The sequence below is a fragment of the Leuresthes tenuis genome, unplaced genomic scaffold, assembly GCF_036924035.1.
Source record: "Leuresthes tenuis unplaced genomic scaffold, fLeuTen1.0.hap1 SCAF_23, whole genome shotgun sequence".
Classification (NCBI taxonomy): Eukaryota; Metazoa; Chordata; class Actinopteri; order Atheriniformes; family Atherinopsidae; genus Leuresthes; species Leuresthes tenuis.
The window spans coordinates 17651966-17674607 of NW_027325377.1; the positions used below are offsets into that span (position 1 = coordinate 17651966).

Consider the following 22642-nt stretch of genomic DNA (forward strand, 5'->3'; position numbering starts at 1 on the left):
ATCTGCCAGCACTTTCCAAACCTTTCACCTAATTCAGAACATTTGGCACGTCATGAAACTGAGCTGGAGACCATCCCAGCTGCCACTGGGGGAGAGGCGTGGTACACCCTGGTCAGAAGTCCATCACAGGGCATCACATTTGCTCAATCTGGGATAAATGATCTCACAGTTGATCAGAAACAATCTCAGAGAAACACTGAAACACTTTCTCACTGTGGTATCCTGTTTGAGACCAGAGAGTTTGCAGTGTTCCTGGCAACCAGAAAAATTCTGCCCTGCTGAATGAGGAGTCCCTTGGGATAAGAAGCCTGACAAAAAGGCCTTTTCAACAAGCAATCTCTTAAGAATGCTGCCAAGTCTGGCACTGGCAAGTTCCAATAAGCTCTAGCTACAACTGAAGCTAAGAAGTGACTCAGCTTGCCCTTGGTGTGCTCAGCTTTAAGTGAGACAGCTTTACAGATGAGAGCTGCAGACCGCTGCATGTGAATCCACCAGATGGTCCAGATTCAAACTCTGCAGCTTTGTCTCAATCATCTATTCCAAACAAGTGCTGAAGTTATTTATTTACTTAAAAGGAGAATTAAAACAGATGCAGTGTACACTGACAGTGGCATCCAAATCACCTCCAATTTAATATCTATCCATCCATCAACAATTCAAGTCATTAAGAATATGCAACCGTTCCCCCATTCAAATGTCTATTATTGCTGTCAGTCAATGAAAAGAGTGGACGAAACAATCAGCTATAGTTATTTATAGTTATTACACCTTTTCGACAACTTCGACAAGTTGCCACCCAAAAGATCTTTACCCCTAACAGAGGGATGGGCTACAGTGCAACTTTTATATTCCGGGGTTGTTACTGATGTCGCCTGCTTACGGATTTCAATAGAAATTGTTCATAAAGTTCAGAAACAAAGAAAGCGCTGAGACATAACGTTTTTTTTTTATTATTTTTGTTTTGTTTGCTTTGGGTTTTTTTTTTTATGCGTAGGCCTGCCCACAGGAAGGCGTTTTGGGGAAGAGGTTACTGTATACTGTAACAGCTTGCTGGCTAGGGCCAAGTTCATTCTTGTTAACACTCCACCATGTGACTGTACAGACATCAGAGCAGCAGCAGAAGACATCACTGTTCCTGGACCAGCGTTTAAACGTCTTATCTGTACGGTATTCATTCCACTCCGCGCAGATTTTGGCTTTTTTTGAAGTTCCGCGTAAAATCTCGGAGATGCTTTGGTTCAAGCAAGGACTGTGTTTTTTGCCGGTGTTTTTGGTCATCTGGTCATCCTTCACTTTCGTTGTCACCTATATTATTGCGCTTTTCAGGCATGATGTCGATGTAATCTTCCCGTACATAAGGTAGGTTCAGACAAAACTCATTCTCTGCGTGTGATTGCTTTAGTTTCGTTTTCCTTCGAGTTGCTGTGAGTTGGCTGGAGATCAAACTCCAGCTGCACTTACTCCTCTGGTATTTGTGGAGCCCGGTGCAGCTTTGGACCTTTTTTTTCACTTCTCTCTCTAAAATTAGACTAATATTTTAAGAAGAGGCAACCAAATTAATACATACCTACGAATAACAGAAAGTTCTGAGAGATTATGGCTGCACTGATCTTCCTCTCCCCCTCAGTGACACAGGTGCAAACCCCCCAGAGAGCTGCATTTTTGGCCTGATGACCTTCGTTTCAGCATGTGCAGGTATCTTTACTTCCAATATGAACATCTGGAGAGTCAACTAAGCTTTATTGGGCAACTTTGGACTGTCCCATTGAAGGAACTAAACTTTCCAAAGATATTACTCACATTTCTCCTTTTCTTGTTGAGAAATCGAAACCGTTTTTTTATTTGGGATGAGGAGAACAAAGGGTCATACGTTCATATGACTTTGTGGTAAATGCTCATTGTGACTGTTACTGTGTTACTGTGACTTACAGGAACAGCCACCATTTATGCCAGATACAAGTTTGTGGAGAAGCTGAATGAGGAACCCAGGATGGTAAAAACATCCCTCAATAAAGCCACTCTTTGTCTCGGGATGATGTCCTGTCTGGGAATGTGTATTGTTGCTACTTTCCAGGTATGTATTCACATGTCCTATACTGTGCTAGTCCAAACCACTTCACCCCCCCCTATTGCTTTGTATTTTGCTTCGAAGGAGCCACATTTTTCCTAATCTTATGAAACGGCTTTGAAAAATGGTTCTCCAAGCTTTCTGAATGTCTTTCAATGTTTTTCTTTGGACTTTGGCTGCTTTTTTAGTTATTTTCAGTCCATTTCCAGTAGAAAGTGTATTTTTGTTTGACTGACCTATGAATTCAAGCATAAAAAAGGCACATAACTCAAAGGATGAACCAGTGTTTTGTCTGCACATAATAGACAACTTAGCAAAGAACCAGTCACAGAGACATAAGTAGTTCCTTTTTTCTTTTGTTGCATCGATTAAATATTGCTTATCATGGTGGACAGTATGTGCTAAATATATATATATATGTATCTACAGCAGATGAACGGTATCTGAAAGTGATGCCCCTAAGAAAAAAAAAAAAAATCAATCCTGAAGATCTGACAAAAGATCTAAAATATGCAGTTTCAGTTTATCCACCTGCCTTTTACTGAAGCCTCATCAGAAATGGTCTCAGTGGAAGGGTGGCTGTCAGGGAGCCATTCTTAAGGAAGGGAAACAGGGAGGAAAGGCCGAGTTATGCCAGATGACACAAGAACCTGACTGAAAATCAGTGGCAACAGGTCTCATGGAGGGATGAGTCCTCCCAAGAGCCCAGACCTCAGCTTTATTAACAGAGAATGGAACAAAAGGCAGCTAACATCCTAATAAGAGCTTTGGAATGTCCTTCAAGAAGCCCGGAGAACTATTCTTGAAGACTACCTAAAGAAATTAAAAGAAAGCCTGTCTAAGAGGGCAAAAACAATATAGGTGCTCATACAAAATATTGACTTTCAACTGATTTAATTTTCTTGACAATCTATAAAGAAACAAGGGGAGGCTCAAGACTTTAGCACAGTCCTGTAAATCTCATGAAAATACTTTAATGTGATGTTTAATGGCTTCATTTGATTCTCTTTGGCTGTAGGAAACAGCTGTGACGACAGTCCACGATTTAGGAGCTCTGGTGTTTTTCGTCTCTGGTGTCCTCTACATAATCCTCCAGTCTGTGATGTCATTTCAAGCCTATCCACGTGGGTCCTCCGTGAACCTGTGTCGAGCACGTATGGGTATCGCAGTCATCGCTGCTGTTGCATTCTTTCCCAGTATCCTTACATAATTATTGCATTTGTTTGGTTCATTTTAAACGGCCATTAACAGTCGATGCTGTATTCTTTCCACATCTGTTTGTGCACATTTTCCTTAACTGAGACATCAGCTGTCATCTGTGCCTTTTTTGTGAAACAAACCACCCTGCACAGAAACACGGACGATGAGGTAGGCTGCAGAGGTTCAGTTTGTTGCGTTCGCTTCATAGAAGAAAAAGGAAATGATAAAATCAAAAAAGCGGAAAAAAATTTTGTTGCTGAAATTGTGTAAATCGCCGCCACAATAAATAAAAGGGAATGATCTTCTATTCCTTCAGAACACTTTAACCGCACACTATATGTTGACATCTGTAACACCTGCAGTGCACTGAAGGCAACATCTGTTTCCCTCATGTAGGACTATCCCTTCCACATTACCAGCGCAGTCTGTGAGTGGGTCGTTGCCTTCAGCTTCATCTGTTTCTTCCTCACATACATCGACGATTTCAAAGTGAGTGTCAGACCCCGTAACGCAGCGATTTTTTGTCTTCTCCCGGTGTGCTAAAGTCTGTCTCTCCCTTTTTTCTCCTACAGCTGTTTAACTTGCGGGTGAGAACGGAGTTTGCGGAATAGCCTTGAAAATTCACCAGCAAAACTAAGATCAAACATGTTTTTTTTTTCTATAAATTCGCCCTCGCAGAGCTTTACTACACGGCAAGCTTCGAAACTTTTTGTGCAACTGCATTTTTTGCCACTTTTTTTGTTAGATTCTTGCATATACTTCTTACATTCTTATTTATACATGTATTTGGCTGGCTGGCTGTCAGATGTGGCATTACGGAGGGAAAAACTGACCACAGTATGTATTTTTTATACTTTTATACAATCGTTTTATATGTGTTATCATTGTTTGCTGTGTTCAAACATAACTTTGCACTTTGCTCGACTGTGGCCACACCAGCGTGACACATCCTGTGAGACCTGTGACTACTATTAAGAGAAGTTCATCCCACAGTGAACACATGATGACAGTGCATATGGTTTTTAAACTGGCTGTCTGTTTTATGCAGACGACCAGACTCGCCTCATTATTTAAGTGTTGGCAGCTCTTTCACGAGAGTTTTCTTCATCGTTTTCCAAATGGGTTTTATTTGGATGAGTGTTGTGACAACAAATTAGGGAGAAAAAATCATTTCGTGAGTGCTGCCATTTAGATTTTTGACCCTGGTACTTACTGTCTGCTGCTCATGTCCTAAAAGGTATCAGCTGACCTAATTAATGGTTCTACAGTGCAGCTAGAGAAGGGGGATTTTCATGTATCTACAGCATAATGACAGCTCATGTAATGGACATTAGGTTAGGACATATTAGGCTGTCTTTGTACAACAGCCTAATTTAATTTCAGTAATGAAATAAACAGGGTTTGAAGCAAACTGGAATGAATTAAGTTTAGATGCTCTCTGCATCCTCTATCTGCAGGGGTTCCAAATATTTAAACTTTTGACCCTTCAGGATGACTCATCAGCTTGCAGCTAAGTGTCCCATGGCTTGAAATCAGGAACATCTTTCTGGTTTGACCATGGGAACTTTTTAGATTTTCAAATTTGGAGGATTTTCAGAGAGTTAATCACTTCCTAGATATGACCAGAAGGTGTCCTTCTTCATCTCCAGCCAAGTCGTTTTGTTGCTGAAACTGGCCCAAGTAGCTCAGGTCCTTAAACTATAATAAGGTGTTCTGCAGATAGGTTCTCCTGCATCTGTCATATGCCCCTTCCATCCCTCCAGCAGTTGGAAATGTGTCACCACACTACTGATGATGCCCAGTGACTTCCCAAAAAGGTCTTAATTATTGCAGAGAGAAGAAGTACTGAAGGTATTAAGATGTTTATGGAATATCAACTCTGAGTTCAGTAGCTACTGCGCAAGAGCGTTAAGCCAGAGCTACAGCTGTTATATTGCTATGAAATAGTAAAACCCCAGGGTAAGCCAGAGCTACTAAAAGCACAGTCAGGAAGCCTTCGTTGAAGCCAATGTTTACAGAAAGTGATCCGGATCCGTCCCAAAATTTTCTGGGTTCTTCCTTTAATCACGATGAGGCCAGGTTTTGTGCGTTTCAGCCGTGTAAACAAACTGTACTGAAAACATTCCATCAAGTAGAAGAGCAAGCCCTCTGGGAGGAGTTTGTGATTCAACTTAACTCACTTAATACAAGGGAACATAATTAGTGTCTGAAATGGTTTCTGAAGAGATAAAGACAAAGATAAACATGCTGTCCTCTGTCGCTGAGAGATAAAGGATGAAAGATGCATGTAGAAAGCCGTCCAGCTATGGTGTTCTGAGTGTTGCTATTGGCCAAATTTTGATGGTCTCTGCTGACATCCTCTACGTAAATGGGAGACATGTACTGTATTCCAAATGTGGACGTGGATAGATTAATAAATGCCAACTTTTTCACTACAAACGCTGTATTTACAAGGGAAAAGTTTTTTTCACGATTTCGTACTTTTGCTTGTGACATGATGTACTGTACTCATTATATTACACATCTGATTTGAAAAATAAATTGCACTTTTTCTTAAAACGTGTATGTTTTTTTTTTGCGTCTTTATTTAGAGACAAAAATCACAAATCTAACAGTTCTTGTTCTTGTAAACAAAGTGCTTCTGAGACTCCTTCATTTCAACTTTTAGATTTTCACACTAAAGCATTCATGGCACAGGCTGTCTTTACAACAGTCTTTTACATTTTCAGGCATCTGCTCACAAGTTCTGTTCAATTTTACGACAAAGAGTCCTTGGTCTGAGCAACACAGTCGACAGGGTGAACCTCAGTTTACATTTTTCTGATCAGAGCTACATTTGGGACCGTTTACCTTTGAGTGCAAGTTTGGATACTCTACAAAACAGCAGGTTTAGTGTGGAAAAACTGTTATTTTCAGGCAAAACATCCAGAAATGTTAAAGGAAAAATGTTATCCAAAGTAGTACCTGAAATACACCGAGGGAGCACATTGTGCCACTCAGTTAGAGTCAATAAGGACTTTTCTACATCAAAATGCATGCAGCAGCTTCAGAAAATGCTCAGATTTAATTTATGAGCTCGATGGCACCACTGCTACCATTTTCAACCATGATGAAATGACATTTTTAAATTTTTCTGTCCAATTACTCAAGAATTTCAGCTGCAAATGATGAATTGGCTTGAAAAAAAAAAACATTACATATTCAACATTCGTAATATTTTACATTTTTCATTTGTACTCCGCCACAAAAACAGACAAAACTATATAATATATAAAAGAGATGGGTGTCCTCTGATCAGCTACAACATTAAAACCACTTTTCATCTCATTAACACAGCAAAGTTCTGCCGGGTAAGACTTGAATGTGTCTCAGGTACTGCTCCTGCCTCAACAGCTCAAGATTACTTCGGCAAAATTAGTGGGACCAACACAATATAAAGCAAGTGGGGTTAATGTTGGGAATCAGTGGTGCATCTCTTTAAGGCATTATTTTGTTATCGTAAAGTCATTGGTGCAAACACCTTCAACTAATACATGATATGATTAGATTTTTGTAGAAAATCTACTTGCTACTGCCATCCTCTGAAGACCACTCCTTGCATAACAGAAACAAATGATTCCCTCTTATTTCAAAAGGAAACTCACTAATCCAAAGACGACGATGATGATGATGATGATGGATCAGAATCATGGTCGCACACAAATAGCAGATCCATTCCAGCTCGTTTACAGAGAAATTACAATCACTTAAGCGCCTTCATTTGCACCTTTTCGCTGGGCGTCCATCAAAGACACGATGAGGGCTCGCAGGCTGTCACCCAAAGCAGGGTTTAAGAGGTGCTTAAACAGGGTTTAATGACCTTTCGTGGCGAGGACAAAAGATGTCCTTTCAGTCACTGAAAGATGATTCACTATCAGAGCTGGTTACAGCAACATCTTCATCCTCTGCGCTCTTTGTTGCTCCATCAGGCACAGGGGCGTCGGGGGTGCTATCAAAGCAAGATGGTCAGTCGATTAAAAATCTCTAAATTAATATAGATACATTGGAATCTGATCACCACCTGTAATTTAACGGTAAAACACTCACTCAAGCAGGTTGGGATCCAAGTTCTCCATGATCATTTTATTCCGAATCGCCATCACTGGAACCCCCTAAAAGAGGCAAAACGTAACATCAAGACGTAGAATAAAATGGACACTTGCAGAAAAATCTCAAAATGACATAATGACTTACCACTTGAACCATTTTCAGGTATCTGGCATAACGTGGGTCCTTGGCAACTGTCATGACATTCTCTGCGACAACTTCTGCTTTTTGCACAGGTGCAGCTTCTGATGAACTCTGAGCGGGCTGAGAGAAATACAAACAAATATAATAAGGTGCGGTGAGAGACTCCGGCCCTCCTTCCAAAGCAGGAACAGAGGCTTAACCTCACTCTTAACCCTGGGCTTTAACAAATGACAAAGAGTAGTTCCCTTCGTACTGGGGTGCATCAGCCTGGCAAAGTTACAAAAAATGGAAAAACTGTCAAGACCGTTGCCATCATTCCAGAAAAAGCTAAAGCAATAGAAAAAAGAAAAAGAAAGAAATAGAAAGAGGGAAAAGCAATGAAGAGAAAAAGGTACAAAAAATACCTACGAACAAATAAATTCCATCATAAATAAAATAATGATTAAAATATTTCCACATTTATTTATTCTTTAAATCTATTTCTAAGATTTTCTTATTTGAACATTTATTCATTAATTCCTATGAAAGCTTTTTAATCATTTTCTCATTCTTTTACAAATATATTCTTTTTTTTGGCGCTCCTGTCATTTCATACGAAAAAGCCCAAATATGCAAAGCAGCTCGAGCTCGAAACCAACAGAGAGATAAGCCGACATCGCCGAGGCTCATCGAAGTAAATTTATTCAAAATACGAACAAAGTAAGAAACAGGAAAAAATGTTAAACAGCAGCTGTGCATTATCTTTAGAGAAGAACTGAAAATATGTGCAAAACTTAAGACTACTGATAAAATGTCTCAGGACAGCATCGCTTAACTGACAAATATGAAAATAGATGCTGAGAGAGGTCCTGGCTTAGAGCAGGAGGATAAGAGAGTCGATTCTAAGTGTCTACATGTTTTTCAAAACTCTTTCTTCAAAAGGAAGAGAAGTCATCTACCACGTGGGAGGTGGGCTCATTTCCTGACTTCTGGTGAGTCTCTGGTGACTTCTGTGTGAGTATGTGTTAAAAAAAAAAAAAAAAAAAAAAAAAAAAAGACTTGCTGCATGAGCGTGTGCACGAACGGCTGAGTGTGGCCTGTAGGGTAAAAGCGCTTTGAGTTACAGAAAAAAAAACCACTACAAAAGCACTAAATAAGTATAGTCCAGTTATCATTTATCAAAAACACTGCAGGTGTTGGGCTGAAAGGGAAATAAACCAGAACAAGAAAAAATAAATAAAAATTGTCTTTTACCCTGCAGGTTTCTATTCATTACTTTGACTAAAACATCTACAGCTATGCAGCTCTGTTATCAAACTTCATGTTCCTTCCAGCTTTGCACGTATAGAAGAGAAGCTCTTTCTCGGTTTTGTTCACCACAGTCCTCTGCTACTGGGAGCTCTGATTACGCTCTGGATCTGTCGTTGTTGTTGAGCGTCGCGTCGCAAGTAGAGGAAAAGACACCACGTCCAACCTGAGCAGCCAGAGTGAATGACTCATTCTAGATTTAATCTGCGTACAAGTTGGATTCATGCCTGCTGCATACATGAAAATGGGCAAGCAATCTGTTCCGTTTCTTTATGACTGACTAAATCTAGGTTTGTGCACCTACCTCAGAGGGAGGAAGTACTTCTGTTCCTTGAACATCACTTTGACTCTGGATAGTGGTAATGGGTCCATTTGTCTGTGCCGTTTGCTGCTGGCTGAGTCCCTCGACTGTGACATCCTCCAGTCCAGGAATGGAGGACAACTGCTCCCAGAACAATATTATGCCATAAACATGAAGGAAAGAGCACAGGTAAACCTGCATATGGTATGACTGGAGAGGTTAAACAACTCACCTTGGCCTCCAAAATGCACAGAGTTGTTTCAATCTGCTGTATGCGAAGTGATATGTTTGCAAGTTTCTGTGGGAGAAAGTGTGACAGGTTAAGATGGTCAAAATGTGAGAGAGTTGGTTTACATTAAGAGAGCAGCGGCGTGAAGATTTAAAGAGCAACAGAAGGTGAACAAACCTCTTCACAAACTGTTGAAAATCTGTTAAGGAAGCGGACCGTGTGTACGACAAACTGATTGAGATGAGCAACAACTCTTCTCTGTTGTATAGCAGGAACCTAAAGGAAGCAGAGATTTCATTTTAAAAAAAAAGTGTAACGTAGCAATTCAGCAAAAAAAAAGTAACCTTTCCTGTTACATAATCATTTAGCAACAATCACCTTCATACAATTTATATAAAACCAACAGGTATTTAACATTTCCATTACTAACACATACCCACTAGTGAACTTGAGGACAATATATTGACTATTTATATCAGTTTTCACGAACATTATTGTCAAAGGCGCAAAGCCAAACACAACAGCATCAGTGTTGAAAATAGTGGGTGTAATTCAGTTTTAAGCCAAATGAAAAATGAAAGCCAAATAACTTAAAGGAAACAGATGTAAGATCTGCATTAAGAGCTTAATATCCACAGCAATAATACACCCAGTAGAAAACTAGAAGTACAAAAATCGCAATCATTTGTATGATAATTGTATGACATAGCTCTTACACTAGTTTACAGTGGCTAAATAGTATTCGATGTGTTCCATCTTATCTGCATAAATGTCATTATAAAAGGTATCTTCACTACTACTACTACTGTTATTCTGTATATAAATTAGATGTGAATCGAGTAATTTCTTGTTACGATGGTTACATATCAATAAGTGTTTTGCCTGGTTTGAGTTTAACACTGATAGTGACATATGAACAGATTCAGACCAGGTGTAAAGACACATTCTGTGTCCCATCAGATTTTGTGACCAAGATTGTGAAAGCAATAGTTCAAATCGGACTTTATCATTAAAATAAATTGAAGTTAAACTCATATTAAAGCCAAACAGGATTCGGAAATTCTTATAAGGCCACAGAATCTAACGAGCGACTTAATTAGACGATACACGTATGCTAAAAGTTGAAAAGGAAAAGGTCGTTCATTAATTTCTCAACAGGAAGAAAAACTGACAACGTGACCAATTTTTTTTTGGCAGGTGACAGACCGATGCAACGCGGTTTTTGTTCTAGCAGCTACAAAATCGCAACATTTAGCTGCACTGCGTTGGGTTTTTTTTCATTTCCTCTGTTAGCTACCATCAATATTAGCTAACCAGGTAAACACAAACCTTGGTAAGATCCACTCCTGAACCTACAATTGGCAACCCGTCCTCGTCCATGTTGGATTTTTTTAGACTTACTGCAGATACTAGTGCAGGGTCTGGCCAAACGAGACAAGATTACAACGAAAAAAAAGTCAGAAAACAGCACATTAAAGTATTTGCTGTGAAATGTTTCATGTGACTTTGGGCTGCGTGACTGCGTCGTGACGTCACCAACAGCGCAATAATGATACTTCCGTTTGAATCAGCCAACGGAAGTTGTGAGTTTTATTTTGAAGTCTTGATTTGAAAAACATGCAATATTCAGTCTTAAGGACTTGTGGTCTATGGTGTTCTGTTTGCTATTGGAAATTTCTCACTATTAATATCTTATAAAGCTTCAGTAATTTTTCAGTTAACTAAAACACTACTAAAACAATACTCAGTGGCGAGACCTTTGTTTTGACGAGCGGAAACATTGGAGGAGAGTTGAGGAAACGATGCTTGCGTTTCTGCAGCGCATGTTAGCCACCAAATCAAACAAGATTTAAATTCATTTTCAACGCTACAACAGGCGTACTACACTAATGGAGGTTCTCAGGTCAACAGAGAAAATAAGCGGTATGTGTGTCAATAATGTGCTCACGATAGAATTTACAGCAGACTGTGTTTATGCTATTAACATAGTCAGTGGAACCTGTCTAATTAAGGGAATCACTGCATTTATGGGTTGGTAATGTTGCGCATTGGAAGTTAACGTCGTAGAATTGGATTGAAAGTAATTATTAAAATGTCATATACCGCACTTAATTTAAACGAGCGATCAATCGCCTGTCTCTGATATTTTACGAGGTTGCGTGATTGCAATTTAATTGGTCTGTCCAGCAATTATTCTGGATCATAAGGCTGTACCTGGGAGTTTAAACTATGGGGCAGGAAATACAGACAAATAAGTGATTCCGCTCTTGTTTTGGTCGAACAGATTACTAATATACATTGTATATGATGCCAAATTAAAAAAAATCAGGGATCAGATTTTTATTTTTTATTTTTATTAATCGTTTCAAATGTACTGCGGTTATGTCTCTGAAAGTAATCCTCGAGTTAGAAGCTCATTGCTGCCCTCCAGAGACCATTTCTTACATTACACCTTTATGTTTCAGACCCAAACTTGCCTTTATCATCACTTCGCCTCCTGGTGCCCCCTTTGCAGCTTCTGTCTGCTGCTATGTGGCATCTGGCAAAGCAGAAAGACGTCTTGAATTATGAGAAGCTCCAGGAGTTTGTGTCCACGGTGACAGAGGCAGTTCCTGGTCTGATCCACCACAAACAGAGAGCCCATCTCATTCTCGGTCTAAGAGCCAGGGTGAGCAGCAGTTTGTGTCACAGACATTGTAATTATGTTTATTCTGGTTGTGTTTATTATTTGCCTCAGTTTTACAGTGACTAGCTTGTTGATATTTCAGATGATTTTGGAGCTGTGCAAAGGCTCCGCTCGAGGAGATGTTGATTTTCAAGTGATCCAAAGCTACTTGGCAAGACTCCCAGTAACATCTACAAACACAGATGTAAGTAAGGTGAAGGAACTTAGATAAAATCATATGGTTATTTAACCAGTTTCATGTTTAATGACATAAATCTAACCTGTTGCAGTTTGTGGATGCAGAGGTAAAAACAACCGAGTCTACTTTCATTGCACTTGTTCAGAGCCTACTGAAAAATCCGGTTGAGAGGGCGTATTTCTTTCAGGTGAGATGCATTTTAATGATTTATTTCTTTGCTTGGAAGTGTGTTCTCAAATTTAATTTGATTCTCTGTTACAGGAGGTGTTCCCTGTTCATTATGGTCCACAATATGATGCAGCGCTACATGTATTATTATGGGAGTTGCTCTCAAAGCTGGAAAAGCTGCTCCCAGTACCAGACCTTAAACAGGTATTTATTCAGTCAATCCAGATGTTTTGGGCTATTTAACCCAAGCTGCATCATTAGAAGAAGAACTTGAACAGCTACTCTGTGATTACAGACTACTGCCTGGCTCGCCTCTGCTCCTTCTGTTTTAGAGGAATGTGTTCATTCATCGACGGAGGAGCTGAGCCAAATATTTAAGCACTACAAAAGCACGGGACTGCTGAAAATAACAAGTAAAGCTGAGATGATTCGTCAATTTTCATTATCAATCAGACTTTTCAAGTCACCCATACAATTATGAACCTATTTCTAAAAAGTTGGTTAACAATTAAAAAGTGTTTCTTTTTTAACAGATGCCCCCCCTTCTACTGTTGGTACCTGCATCATGGCTGCATTATCAGTTCCTCCCTCACAGAAGGCAAATATATCAGTTGGACCACTGAATCCTGTTACTCTTGCTGGGCCAAACCAGTACAGCGTTGTGGCTATTTACACTGAAGTGGAGGTCGGAGCGTCTGAGGTGGATCAGGACAAGATGGAGTCAGCTGAGGTTCAAGTTCAGACAGATTTCTACGAAGAAGAGATAGTTGCTGTGAGCATGGGTGACAATGGCGGTGAGGAGGCTGCCAGCTTGAGGACTGAAGAAACTAGTGAAACTGTGGATGTTGCTAAAGCTTTGGAGAAATTGACCAAAACCTTTGCATTAAGAAAGGGGAGCCTGGGTCAAGATGCACTGACAGGAAAGAGTAGTGGCTCATCTCATAGTGAGGAGCTTGAGTCGGGAAGTGTGCCAGATGAGGGACAGACGCATGAAAGGCACGAAACATGTGACCAAACTGAAGAGAAAAGAGAAAACATGGCAGCGGAGCTGCATGGCTTCAAAGCTGAAGTGTCAGAGATTAATACAGACTCTCATACGGATAACAACAAATCATTTCCTCGCCAAGAAATGACAGCTGTCTCCAGGGAGGGGTCTGAAACGCTACAGTCTGACTCATCAGCAAGTGTGCGCAGGTCCACACGTCTACAGACGAAGACCTCGCCGAGCTGGCTGGAAATGTGTAAAGTCAGGAGGACGACAAGAGAGACTAGCGAAGAGCCAAAAACGTACAATAATATTTCACCTGTAATTCTGCACTCTTCCAATAGTACTAGTTTTAGTCGTGTTTTTAAATCTGTTTAGCAAAAGAATGCAGCATTACATGATAAGATAAACTAAACATTACATCTATTGTAAAGGAAAGGTTTTTACAGAAGTGCCTCATAGGTTGGACAGCATTAAAATTGTCTCTATTTCTGCATAAATATGACCGCAGTACAAACTCACCACCCTTCAACCCATGAAGCCTTACTGGTTCTTTGACTGCTGGAGATCGTTGCAACATCGGCTCTTTAGCGTTTTATAATCCAAATGCTCTTCATCCCATCATTCTTAGGAAGTTTAAGTTGAAACACGTGTTTCTAAGCAAATATTTGAATTTGAAGAAAACGTGTTGCTCAATCAGATATTACTGCAATCCTGACAGTAGTTTCAGCTTTGTTCTGGAAGTTTTTCACGCTTCCTTCCTAATACCTCTGATGAGCAATGAAACAGAGAACTTTTCTTTTTCTGGAAAGAGATCAGTCCACACCATTCAGCGGTAATGGTATGAAAAGATACAAACAAAAGGAAATCAGAGCATTTATACCTGTGTATTGTTCGACCAGAAATGTAATATAGGATGGTTTTTTTCTAAAGAAAAATACACAACATAGTGTAAGGTCTTTGCCTCACATGGGTAATTTAATTGTCCTTATCTACTTTTGTAAAAAAAAACAAAAAAAGGATGATATTTAGTCCGTATTTGTGCAGAAATGTTGGCTATACGGCTCCCAAACTTTCAAGTACCTTTTAAGTCTGTGGCCTTTTTCCAAGCAAGATTTATTTAAATAATGGTTTCATATTTTGGGAATCCTGTTCTCATGTCTTTACTGTAATTATGAGGCTACGGCCAGCAGGCTGGAACACTTACTCCGGTTTGGTTGCGGTGGTAACAGAATCAGCTAACAAATTCTAATGGGGTTAGTGGGCAGATTTAGTTATTTTTGCTCATGGCCAGGCCTGCTGTTTTCCTTTATGTTAACCTAAACTAATGAGCTGGTGGCTCCAGGGCTTTTCTATACAGCTTGAGGGTGCAAATAGTAGACACAGTGATATGAAGGACCTTTAAAGATTTTACTTGGGGTTTTTATTTCATCAGGAACACAGCGGAGGTTTCAGTTGCCCCATCGGTGATCGCCATCAAAGGGACAGATAAAGGTAATGTGGCATTAGGAATAGAATTATGTTGAATTCTTCAACAGAAATGCACACGTTTTTCTCTGATCTGGGGTTTTTTTCTCTTTATTTTCAGGTAATTCAGATGAGATGACATCCATCATCTTCACCTGCTCACGGTGTCCTTTCCATGAGTCGGATGTTCACAGCCCCCCTCACTTCCACATGCAGAGCGTTCGCACAGAACTGTACAGGAGCCTCTCAGGAACCAAATATACGCCGTCTCCCTCCAGCGCCGATGAAATATTTACATCCATCAAGCTTTTCCCCAAAGGAAACGCGGAGGAGTGTGAAGCAGGAGAATCAGATTGGAGCAAAGTTCTTGTCTCTCAGTGTCTCAGCAGACAGAAATCTCTCGCTTGTGAAACGTGTGGAAAGACGTTCACCCGGACATCGGACGTCAGGAGACACCAGCTCATCCACACCGGAGAAAGGCCGTTTCACTGCTCAAAGTGCGAGCGAACCTTCCAGCACTCCTGGGATCTGGCAAAGCACGAGAGCAAACATCACGGCGTGGCCATCTCCTTCTCCTGCCAGCTGTGCGGCGGCTCCTTTGCTAATCTGCGGGCGCTGACCGTCCACCATAAGAAGTCCCACTCGCAGGAGAGTCAGCTCCCTCAGATCTGCTCCATCTGCAGCCACAGTTTCCCTACTGCCACTGAGCTGCTGGAGCACAGGAAGTCGCACGTCACCACTAAACGCCACATCTGCCAGCAGTGTGGCGAAGGCTTCGACACCTTGCTGGCACGCTCCCAGCACAGACAGGTTCATCAAGTCAAGCGTCAGTTTAAATGCCCGCACTGTGAGAAGACGTACACCCGCAGGTCTGATGTAAAGAGGCATCAGTCCATTCACACCGGGGAGCGGCCATATCAGTGCAACCAGTGCAGCAAAAGGTTCTCGCTTCACTTTATGCTCATCAAACACCTTCGTGTTCACACAGGCGAGCGCCCTTTCCAGTGCTCCCACTGCCCTAAGAGGTTCACCCTGGTGTCTGTGCTGGCCAGACATGAGCGGATGCACACAGGCGAGAAACCGTTCCTCTGCTCTCAATGTGGGAAAGGTTTTCTGTCACAGGGAGAGCTGTCCAAACATCACAGGTCACATGTGGATGACAGGCCCTACTCCTGCCCTCAGTGCAGCAAACGCTTCAAGAGCAAGAAAACCCAACAAGAGCACATCGTCTCTCACACCGGCGCCCGCCCGTATCCGTGCACCTACTGCGGGAAGGGCTTCACCAAACCATATGCACTAACCAGACACAACCTGATCCACACAGGAGAGAGGCCATTCCCCTGTGGACACTGCGAGAAGTCCTTCCTCACGCTCAGCGAGGCTCAGCTGCACCAGAGGATTCACACAGGGGAAAGGCCGTATCCCTGCGCCGTGTGCGATCTGAAGTTCAAGAGCTCGTCAGAGCTGGCACGACACAAGCGCAGCCATTCTGGGCTGAAGAGGATCAAGCCACTCTGTGAGCACTGCATGAAAACCTTCACTTCCAAGGCCAAACTGCAGAAACACATGGAGACACATGGGTCTGTGGGCTCGAAGGAATCAAGCAGTTAAAGGAATGATGGCGACCGCCTCAGTGGTTGCAGAGGATAAAGTGTTTAGTTTCAGAATGAAGATTTATACAGATAAGATGAAAATCGTTTACGTAGCCGTGCAACCTTCAGCCTTTGAGTATATCATGCTGAGAGACAGATGTTAAGGTTAAGTCATCTTGACATTTAGTTTGATTGTTTTACCCACTGCTTAACTATTTTCATTATGTGATGATATGTTCACAACAGTCTTAAATGGAAAATCATAGACTTCATTAAATACTTTCTGCTCTATACATCTGCTTCCTTCTCTGTGTTATAGATGGAATGGTGTTCACCAGTTTGTGGTTTGAATGATAACAAGAGTTACCTCCCTTTGTTTATCAGCAGATCAGCCATCAGCAAATGAGTAAGCACTTCAGCTTTCTTCATCTAATGCCTGTAGCCTCTGAGGAAGTGTCAGTACTGTCAAAGTCTACAGTATCGTTAACAGGAAACTTAGGGATGAAACTACTGAGAATCACATCATAAAAACTAAGTGCTAAGTATCATCCAGTTCAAAACAGAAGTCATGCCCATAAGTGCTGCTTTTATGATGCATGTGATGCTCAGTTTTTGCTGAGATCATGGTTTTGGTCATGTTGGACTGTGTTATACCGATGAGCAGTAATCGGGCAACCTCGAGGCAAAGATTGATTATTCACAAAGGGACAAAATGTGACTGACTTCATGCAAAGCCACAGTACGGCTGATATATGTGAAAAATGAACAACAGGAAATTCTATAAGTTGCTACAAAGTACACAAACCCCCACAGAGAAGATTTCCTGATACGATGGAACATGAACAACTCGAATAAAGTCTATAAAAATGTTAGCATGCACAGTTAGCACTTAGCTAACCTAAGCATAGCTTGGATAAAGTCAGTCTCTTGTTTCTACCATTTAGGCCTCTAAAGACAGTTTGAGGACAAAAAATAATGTGCAGTGCCTTATAAATTTCTTCCTTTATGTCAGGTGATAGGTTTCCTCAGTTCTTGTCAACTGTCCACATGACACATGAAGTGAATGACTCACTTTGGCTGGTAGTTGCAGTGAAAAGATTGATTTACAGACCTCATAAACATAACCTCTTTTTCCTACAGACCTCCAGCTCTCTGCGGTAAAACCATTCTACCCGCATCTGCTCACTATTACACTCCTCTGCAGAACTGACGCTGTGATGTTCCACTGTAACATGGAAGAAGACTTTAAAAGTAGCTTCAATCTGGCCTAATTCTTTCAGTTAGAAACCTATTCAGTGTTCTTTTAAAGGAGCAAAACACATTTTTCCTATTTTATGCTACTAAAAAGAGACCAGATTGCCGTCCTGCACACACACCCCTCCTCTCCAGACACTTTATCTGTGTATTCCCCTCTCTGTCACCATGTCAGCGTTACGGCTATCCTTATAAAAAGCGGCATTTGAATGTGGTTGATTAACTGAGGGGTTTTAATCAGCTCCGGTTGGGTAAGCAGCTGATTGGGGGAAAGCCGATGCTAAGCAGGAATCACCATCATAAAACTGTCTTCACTGTCTATTGGGGTACCAACCTGTGACTGTTTTGTCTATTGAACCAACAGAGTGTAATAATAGTGCCCTTACAGGTGAGAGGGTTCACTGGTTTGAAATTGGCTCTCTATTTTTAGCCTCATAGTAAGTTGAAGGTATTCTAAACTATAGAGACAGTCAGTGATGCAGTAGCTTGGTTAGAATAATGTTACAATGGTCATATTTGCATCCATCTCTTATGAGTGCAGATTTATTTGTTTACCTTTTTGAGAGGCATTGTGGCCAGAATCAACAACTACACACACACACACATATATATATATTGCAATAAAATGTTACTACTTCATTATGTTGTCTCAACCCGAATTCACATATTGGGTTTGGCAATAATGCATCTTGGCAATAGTTTAAATGTTGATAAATTGGTAAAGAATGAGATTGCGGTCCAATTTTCTGTAGCCTTTGGTAAAAGAAATATGATTAAGAAGTTACCTAAAAAGAAAGAAAAAACAGAATTCGGAGTACAAGGATATTATTTTTACCATACAGCAGAAACTCAAAATGTATCACATGTTAATAACTGACCGATAAAACAGTAATGAATTACAAATTTGAAACCAAATAAAGATTTCTTTGTTAGAAAGCAGGATTGTGAAAGTTTAGTACAACCAGTATTCCTGCTGATGACCATTTACTGTATAAAAAATAAATGGGTTTAGTCTCAGATTTGTTCTAAATTCACTATTGAAGCTTATATGTTCCTGCACAGAAATTAAAACACTGGGCAAATGTATTGAAAAATAACAAGTGTTGGTATTCTCAACAGGTTTAAGAGCCTGAGTGAGACCATTCCTCTTTTCTTGTTTTTGCCTTTTTTTCTGAGTGTGCATGGATGAGTTAGGAAAGATTGTCAGGCGACGTGTTTCTCTTTGATAATCAACTATTTGATCACAAAGCACCAACAGTCACAATGAAGCAGATAAGCGTTTCTTCTGTTTTGTTTTTAGCTTTTTTAACTCTGAAACTGAACATTTAAGTTTTTGGCCAGTGCACAGAGCATAAAGCGAAGCATAAAGCGAAAGCAAAAAGATATAACGAAATAGCATTTAAAAAAACCCAACAATATTTCACAAAAAAAACACAACCACAGAACTAAAATAAAAAAAAAAAACAAGAAAAACACAACAGCAAAATTAAAAACATACAAAAAAGTAAATGACACATAAAAAGCGTGATAAGAAACAAAACATGACAAAAAAACAGATAACATAATACTTTAATATTACCGAAAGACAATATTTCAGAAAGATAACAAAACAAAAATGATTTTGTGAAATGTAGCGCTGTAGTAAAACTCAAAGGAATGCCTCCTCCTCACCGAGAGAGGGGGTGCATCTGTGGATTCTTCCTCTGCAATCACCTGACCAGAGTGAGGGGCATCGGCGAGCAGACAGATGTCGGGATGTAACTCTCAGCGAAAGACTTCGGAACCTTTGTGACCATGCAGGTGGAAGGAACATTCAAATAAATGGATAAATAGGGCAGCTGTGGATGCAGATAACAACATACGCGAGACCCATTAGTGTGATTTACAGTCCAGTTGGCAGTGGTTTTCTTGGTGGCGGATTAATAACCAGTCATAAAGAAGAGGGAGGAGGAGAGCGTCTTGCAGAAGGACAGGAGTGAAGGTTTTGATAGAGGATAGAAAATAAAGGGGGGAGTGTGTGAAAGAGGGAGTGGGGGGTTGATAAAGCCTGAGCTGGGATCATGAGCTCCGCACTGCCTTACGACTCGCTGTCAGCTCGGCCGAGTCCCTGCAGACGAGCTTTGGACTGGGAGCGTGAGCAGCTAGCTGTGCGACGACTCTCCTCTCCACTGGGTGTCAATCTACTCACTCCTCCTCCTCTTCCTCGTCGACCCTCTGCCATTCCTGGGTACCTGTTATCTCCCTACCGGGAGCAAGAGGACCAGCTCCAGCGTCAGCACCAGCGTCTATCCTTGTCCCTGTGCTCAGAGGCATCCCTGGCACCCCCGGCTCCTCCACCAGTGGGTGCAGCCCACCCCTGCTGCCGCCCAGTGGGAGTCATGCACCTGCTACGCCTGGGTCTCCTGGCCTTTAGTTGCCTCTTCTGGGCAGCAGGCTTAGCCCTCTTCACCCTGGGTGTGTGGGCCCAGATCTCCTTGGCGGACTACATGACATTGTCTGCCAATCGCTACCCCAACGCCCCACTCATCCTCCTGTCCACAGGTGCTGCTGTCACTGCCTGGGGCTTCCTGGGCTGTCTTGGTGTGGCTGCAAATCTGCCTTGTGTGCTGAGAGCTTACGGGTTCTTTCAGCTTGCTGCTCTTGTAGCCGGTTTGGCAGCTGGACTTTCCGGCCTCTTCTACCGTGAGGACATTGCTGGAGGGTTTCGCAGCGGCTTACAGCGGGCGGTGGCAGGCTACACAGAGGATGAAGGCCGTGCCGATGCTCTAGACAGCCTGCAAAGGGCCTTAGAATGTTGTGGGGCTGAGGGTTGGCGCGACTGGCTCAATTCAGACTGGGCTATCCAGCACATGACCTTCCTTCCTTCTGAGAATGGCACCTCAGTGTCCCTGCCAGACAGCTGCTGTGTGAGGCGGAAGGGTTGCAGAAATCGTCCTCTTCTGTCAGATGACAGTGAAGGAGTAGCTGCTGCAGGAATCCATCCACACGGCTGCTTCCGCAAAGTCTTCAGCTTGGTCAACGACAACGTCTTCCACATTGCTGCCACAGTATTGGGGTTAGCTTTCACACAGATCGGAGGCATTGCCCTTGCTTGTCTGCTGGCTAACAAACTGGCACCCAGACAGCATGGACGTATAGTGGCACATTAATAATCTGGAATGAGCAATGTCATCTGAGTGTAATATAGTTGCATATTCATCTATTGTCAGGGACAGGTATTTGGAAGCCCTCTACTAAAAAAAAAAAGAGGAAAATAAAACCAACAGTTGATTTATGACAAATGGTCCATTGACAAAGGAGTAAAAGTTACTAATCTGTTTACATAAAACCCACGGACAGAGATGAACTCTTGATTATTATTTTAGGATCCCAGGTGAATTGGGCTGATTGAAGCTGAATGTTGGCACGGTGAGCTGTTTTTTACTCACTTTTTTCAGCTCTGGTTGGGCTATGGTTGCCAGATTTGGTCGGGTTTTGGTTCATGTGGATTTGGAACAGTTTGGATTGAATATTGGCACGTTATAGCCACACATACCAACAAAGGCCAATGTGTGGTGGGCACAATACAGACTGGATAGAATTTTTTCACCCAGATTTGGGACAGTGCGCTAGGGCCAATTCTGGACCAACTCAAATTATTTCTCTTGAATAGAATCATTATGGGGCCAGACCATTTTGGCAACCTGATATTCAAGAATATTTCAATTTTGTTGTGAGCATCATTAAGCATGATGAAAGCTATCCTTTTGCTGAAGCCTTATTCCGATATGACCTTCAGCAGTTTCTGGTTTTGCAGCTGTATCACCCACACAGGTGGCAATGAACTTCTGCACACTTTATGTTAGAGAGTGGTGTGGTTAGAAGGTGTTTTTTATTGCCTGCATGTATGCAGCGTCCAAACTGGGGTTGCATTAGATTCTGCAGCTTTTATTAGTAGGTGCCAGTACAATATAACTTTTCTTTTTGCTGGGTGAATTGTTTGAGAATTGTTTTAATCATGATATGTCTTAATATGCTTCGTCTGTATAATGCATAAAAAACAACAATCAATTCTTCATTGTTTTCAAATGTATATTGCATTCCATCTTTGAACTTTTAGTGCTGCACTGAAAGCACAGGAGTGTTCACCAGCAGTTTTCCACTTGGATCATTTTGTCTGGCTTATGTTTGTTCTAGATCATTGAATTTTCCCATCACAAAGACTACATTTTCATAGACTGGTGCTTTTGAAAAGACCTTAAAACATTCCTGTCTGGTATTTTGTTCTGTTTATGAAGCTGGTAGACTGCAATAACTTCCAAAAGCATTGAGATTGTGACAGCATTCTAACATTTTCCCCCCTATACGTCATTGTGTTAGATAGTCTGACGAAAATCAATAGAATTTATGTTGAGATGTATTGCATGACCCCGATCATGTGTGACTAACTACTCGCATGAAAAAAGAGAAGACAGGAGATCAGATTAGCATTTTTCTTGGTCTTATGTTTCTCAAAGCTTGAGCAAATGAGCATATTTAACACAAGCATTTCTGTGATGAATGTGGAAGTGTTTTTTTCTGAACTATAAATTTTTGCATTGCCATTCAGTTTTATGATAAAAAGCCACAACACTGCTTCCTCATTTTGATTAGACCTTAAACATTGCTCTTGTAATGTATTATATAGTGTCCTGCACATTCAGTGGTGTATAATATATTGGTATTGTTATTAAAAGCATGACTGAAACTATAAAGCATATCCGTCAACTATAAATGAAAAATCTTTGCTTCATTTCAGGATATTGATTAGACACTGGGACTGCAAATGTCAAGGTCTGCTGCCCTTGAATATACTAAATGTATAAACGACAGCAGCATCCTTATAATGCAGTGTCGATGCAGTAGTTTGTATCTGCAGACAAGTAAATGACAAACATTAGGGCATTGCATTGGAAATCAGAAGCATTGCTAATAAACATGTGAAGCACTTCTGGGATTTTTGTGTTGTTTTTTTTTTA

At 41.1% G+C, this 22642-nt stretch overlaps 4 protein-coding genes across 4 annotated transcripts; 3 read left to right on the forward strand and 1 right to left on the reverse strand.

Annotated features, from left to right (window-relative positions):
* The first annotated feature begins 1076 nt into the window (after positions 1–1076).
* Positions 1077–5360, forward strand: dram1 (DNA-damage regulated autophagy modulator 1). The gene is made up of 7 exons (XM_072377295.1): positions 1077–1359; positions 1628–1695; positions 1932–2074; positions 3087–3264; positions 3378–3436; positions 3665–3757; positions 3841–5360. Exons 1-7 carry the CDS (start codon positions 1229–1231, stop codon positions 3877–3879), a joined length of 711 nt encoding a protein of 236 aa, XP_072233396.1. The 5' UTR covers positions 1077–1228; the 3' UTR covers positions 3880–5360.
* Positions 5361–5618: 258 nt separating this feature from the next.
* Positions 5619–10843, reverse strand: washc3 (WASH complex subunit 3). Its single transcript, XM_072377296.1, has 7 exons — positions 10645–10843; positions 9493–9591; positions 9319–9384; positions 9090–9227; positions 7502–7618; positions 7355–7419; positions 5619–7256 (listed from the first exon to the last, which is right to left on the reverse strand). The coding sequence occupies exons 1-7, from the start codon at positions 10693–10695 to the stop codon at positions 7157–7159; spliced, it is 636 nt and encodes a 211-aa protein (XP_072233397.1). The 5' UTR covers positions 10696–10843; the 3' UTR covers positions 5619–7156.
* A 253-nt stretch (positions 10844–11096) lies between these two features.
* LOC140282934 (uncharacterized) lies at positions 11097–16637 on the forward strand. The gene is made up of 9 exons (XM_072377532.1): positions 11097–11238; positions 11781–11983; positions 12084–12185; positions 12271–12366; positions 12441–12551; positions 12643–12760; positions 12881–13634; positions 14768–14826; positions 14921–16637. The coding sequence occupies exons 1-9, from the start codon at positions 11205–11207 to the stop codon at positions 16408–16410; spliced, it is 2967 nt and encodes a 988-aa protein (XP_072233633.1). The 5' UTR covers positions 11097–11204; the 3' UTR covers positions 16411–16637.
* Positions 16638–19705: 3068 nt separating this feature from the next.
* Positions 19706–21303, forward strand: LOC140283188 (tetraspanin-7-like). The gene has a single exon (XM_072377896.1). The coding sequence runs from the start codon at positions 19706–19708 to the stop codon at positions 20792–20794; it is 1089 nt and encodes a 362-aa protein (XP_072233997.1). The 3' UTR covers positions 20795–21303.
* Positions 21304–22642: the final 1339 nt, after the last annotated feature.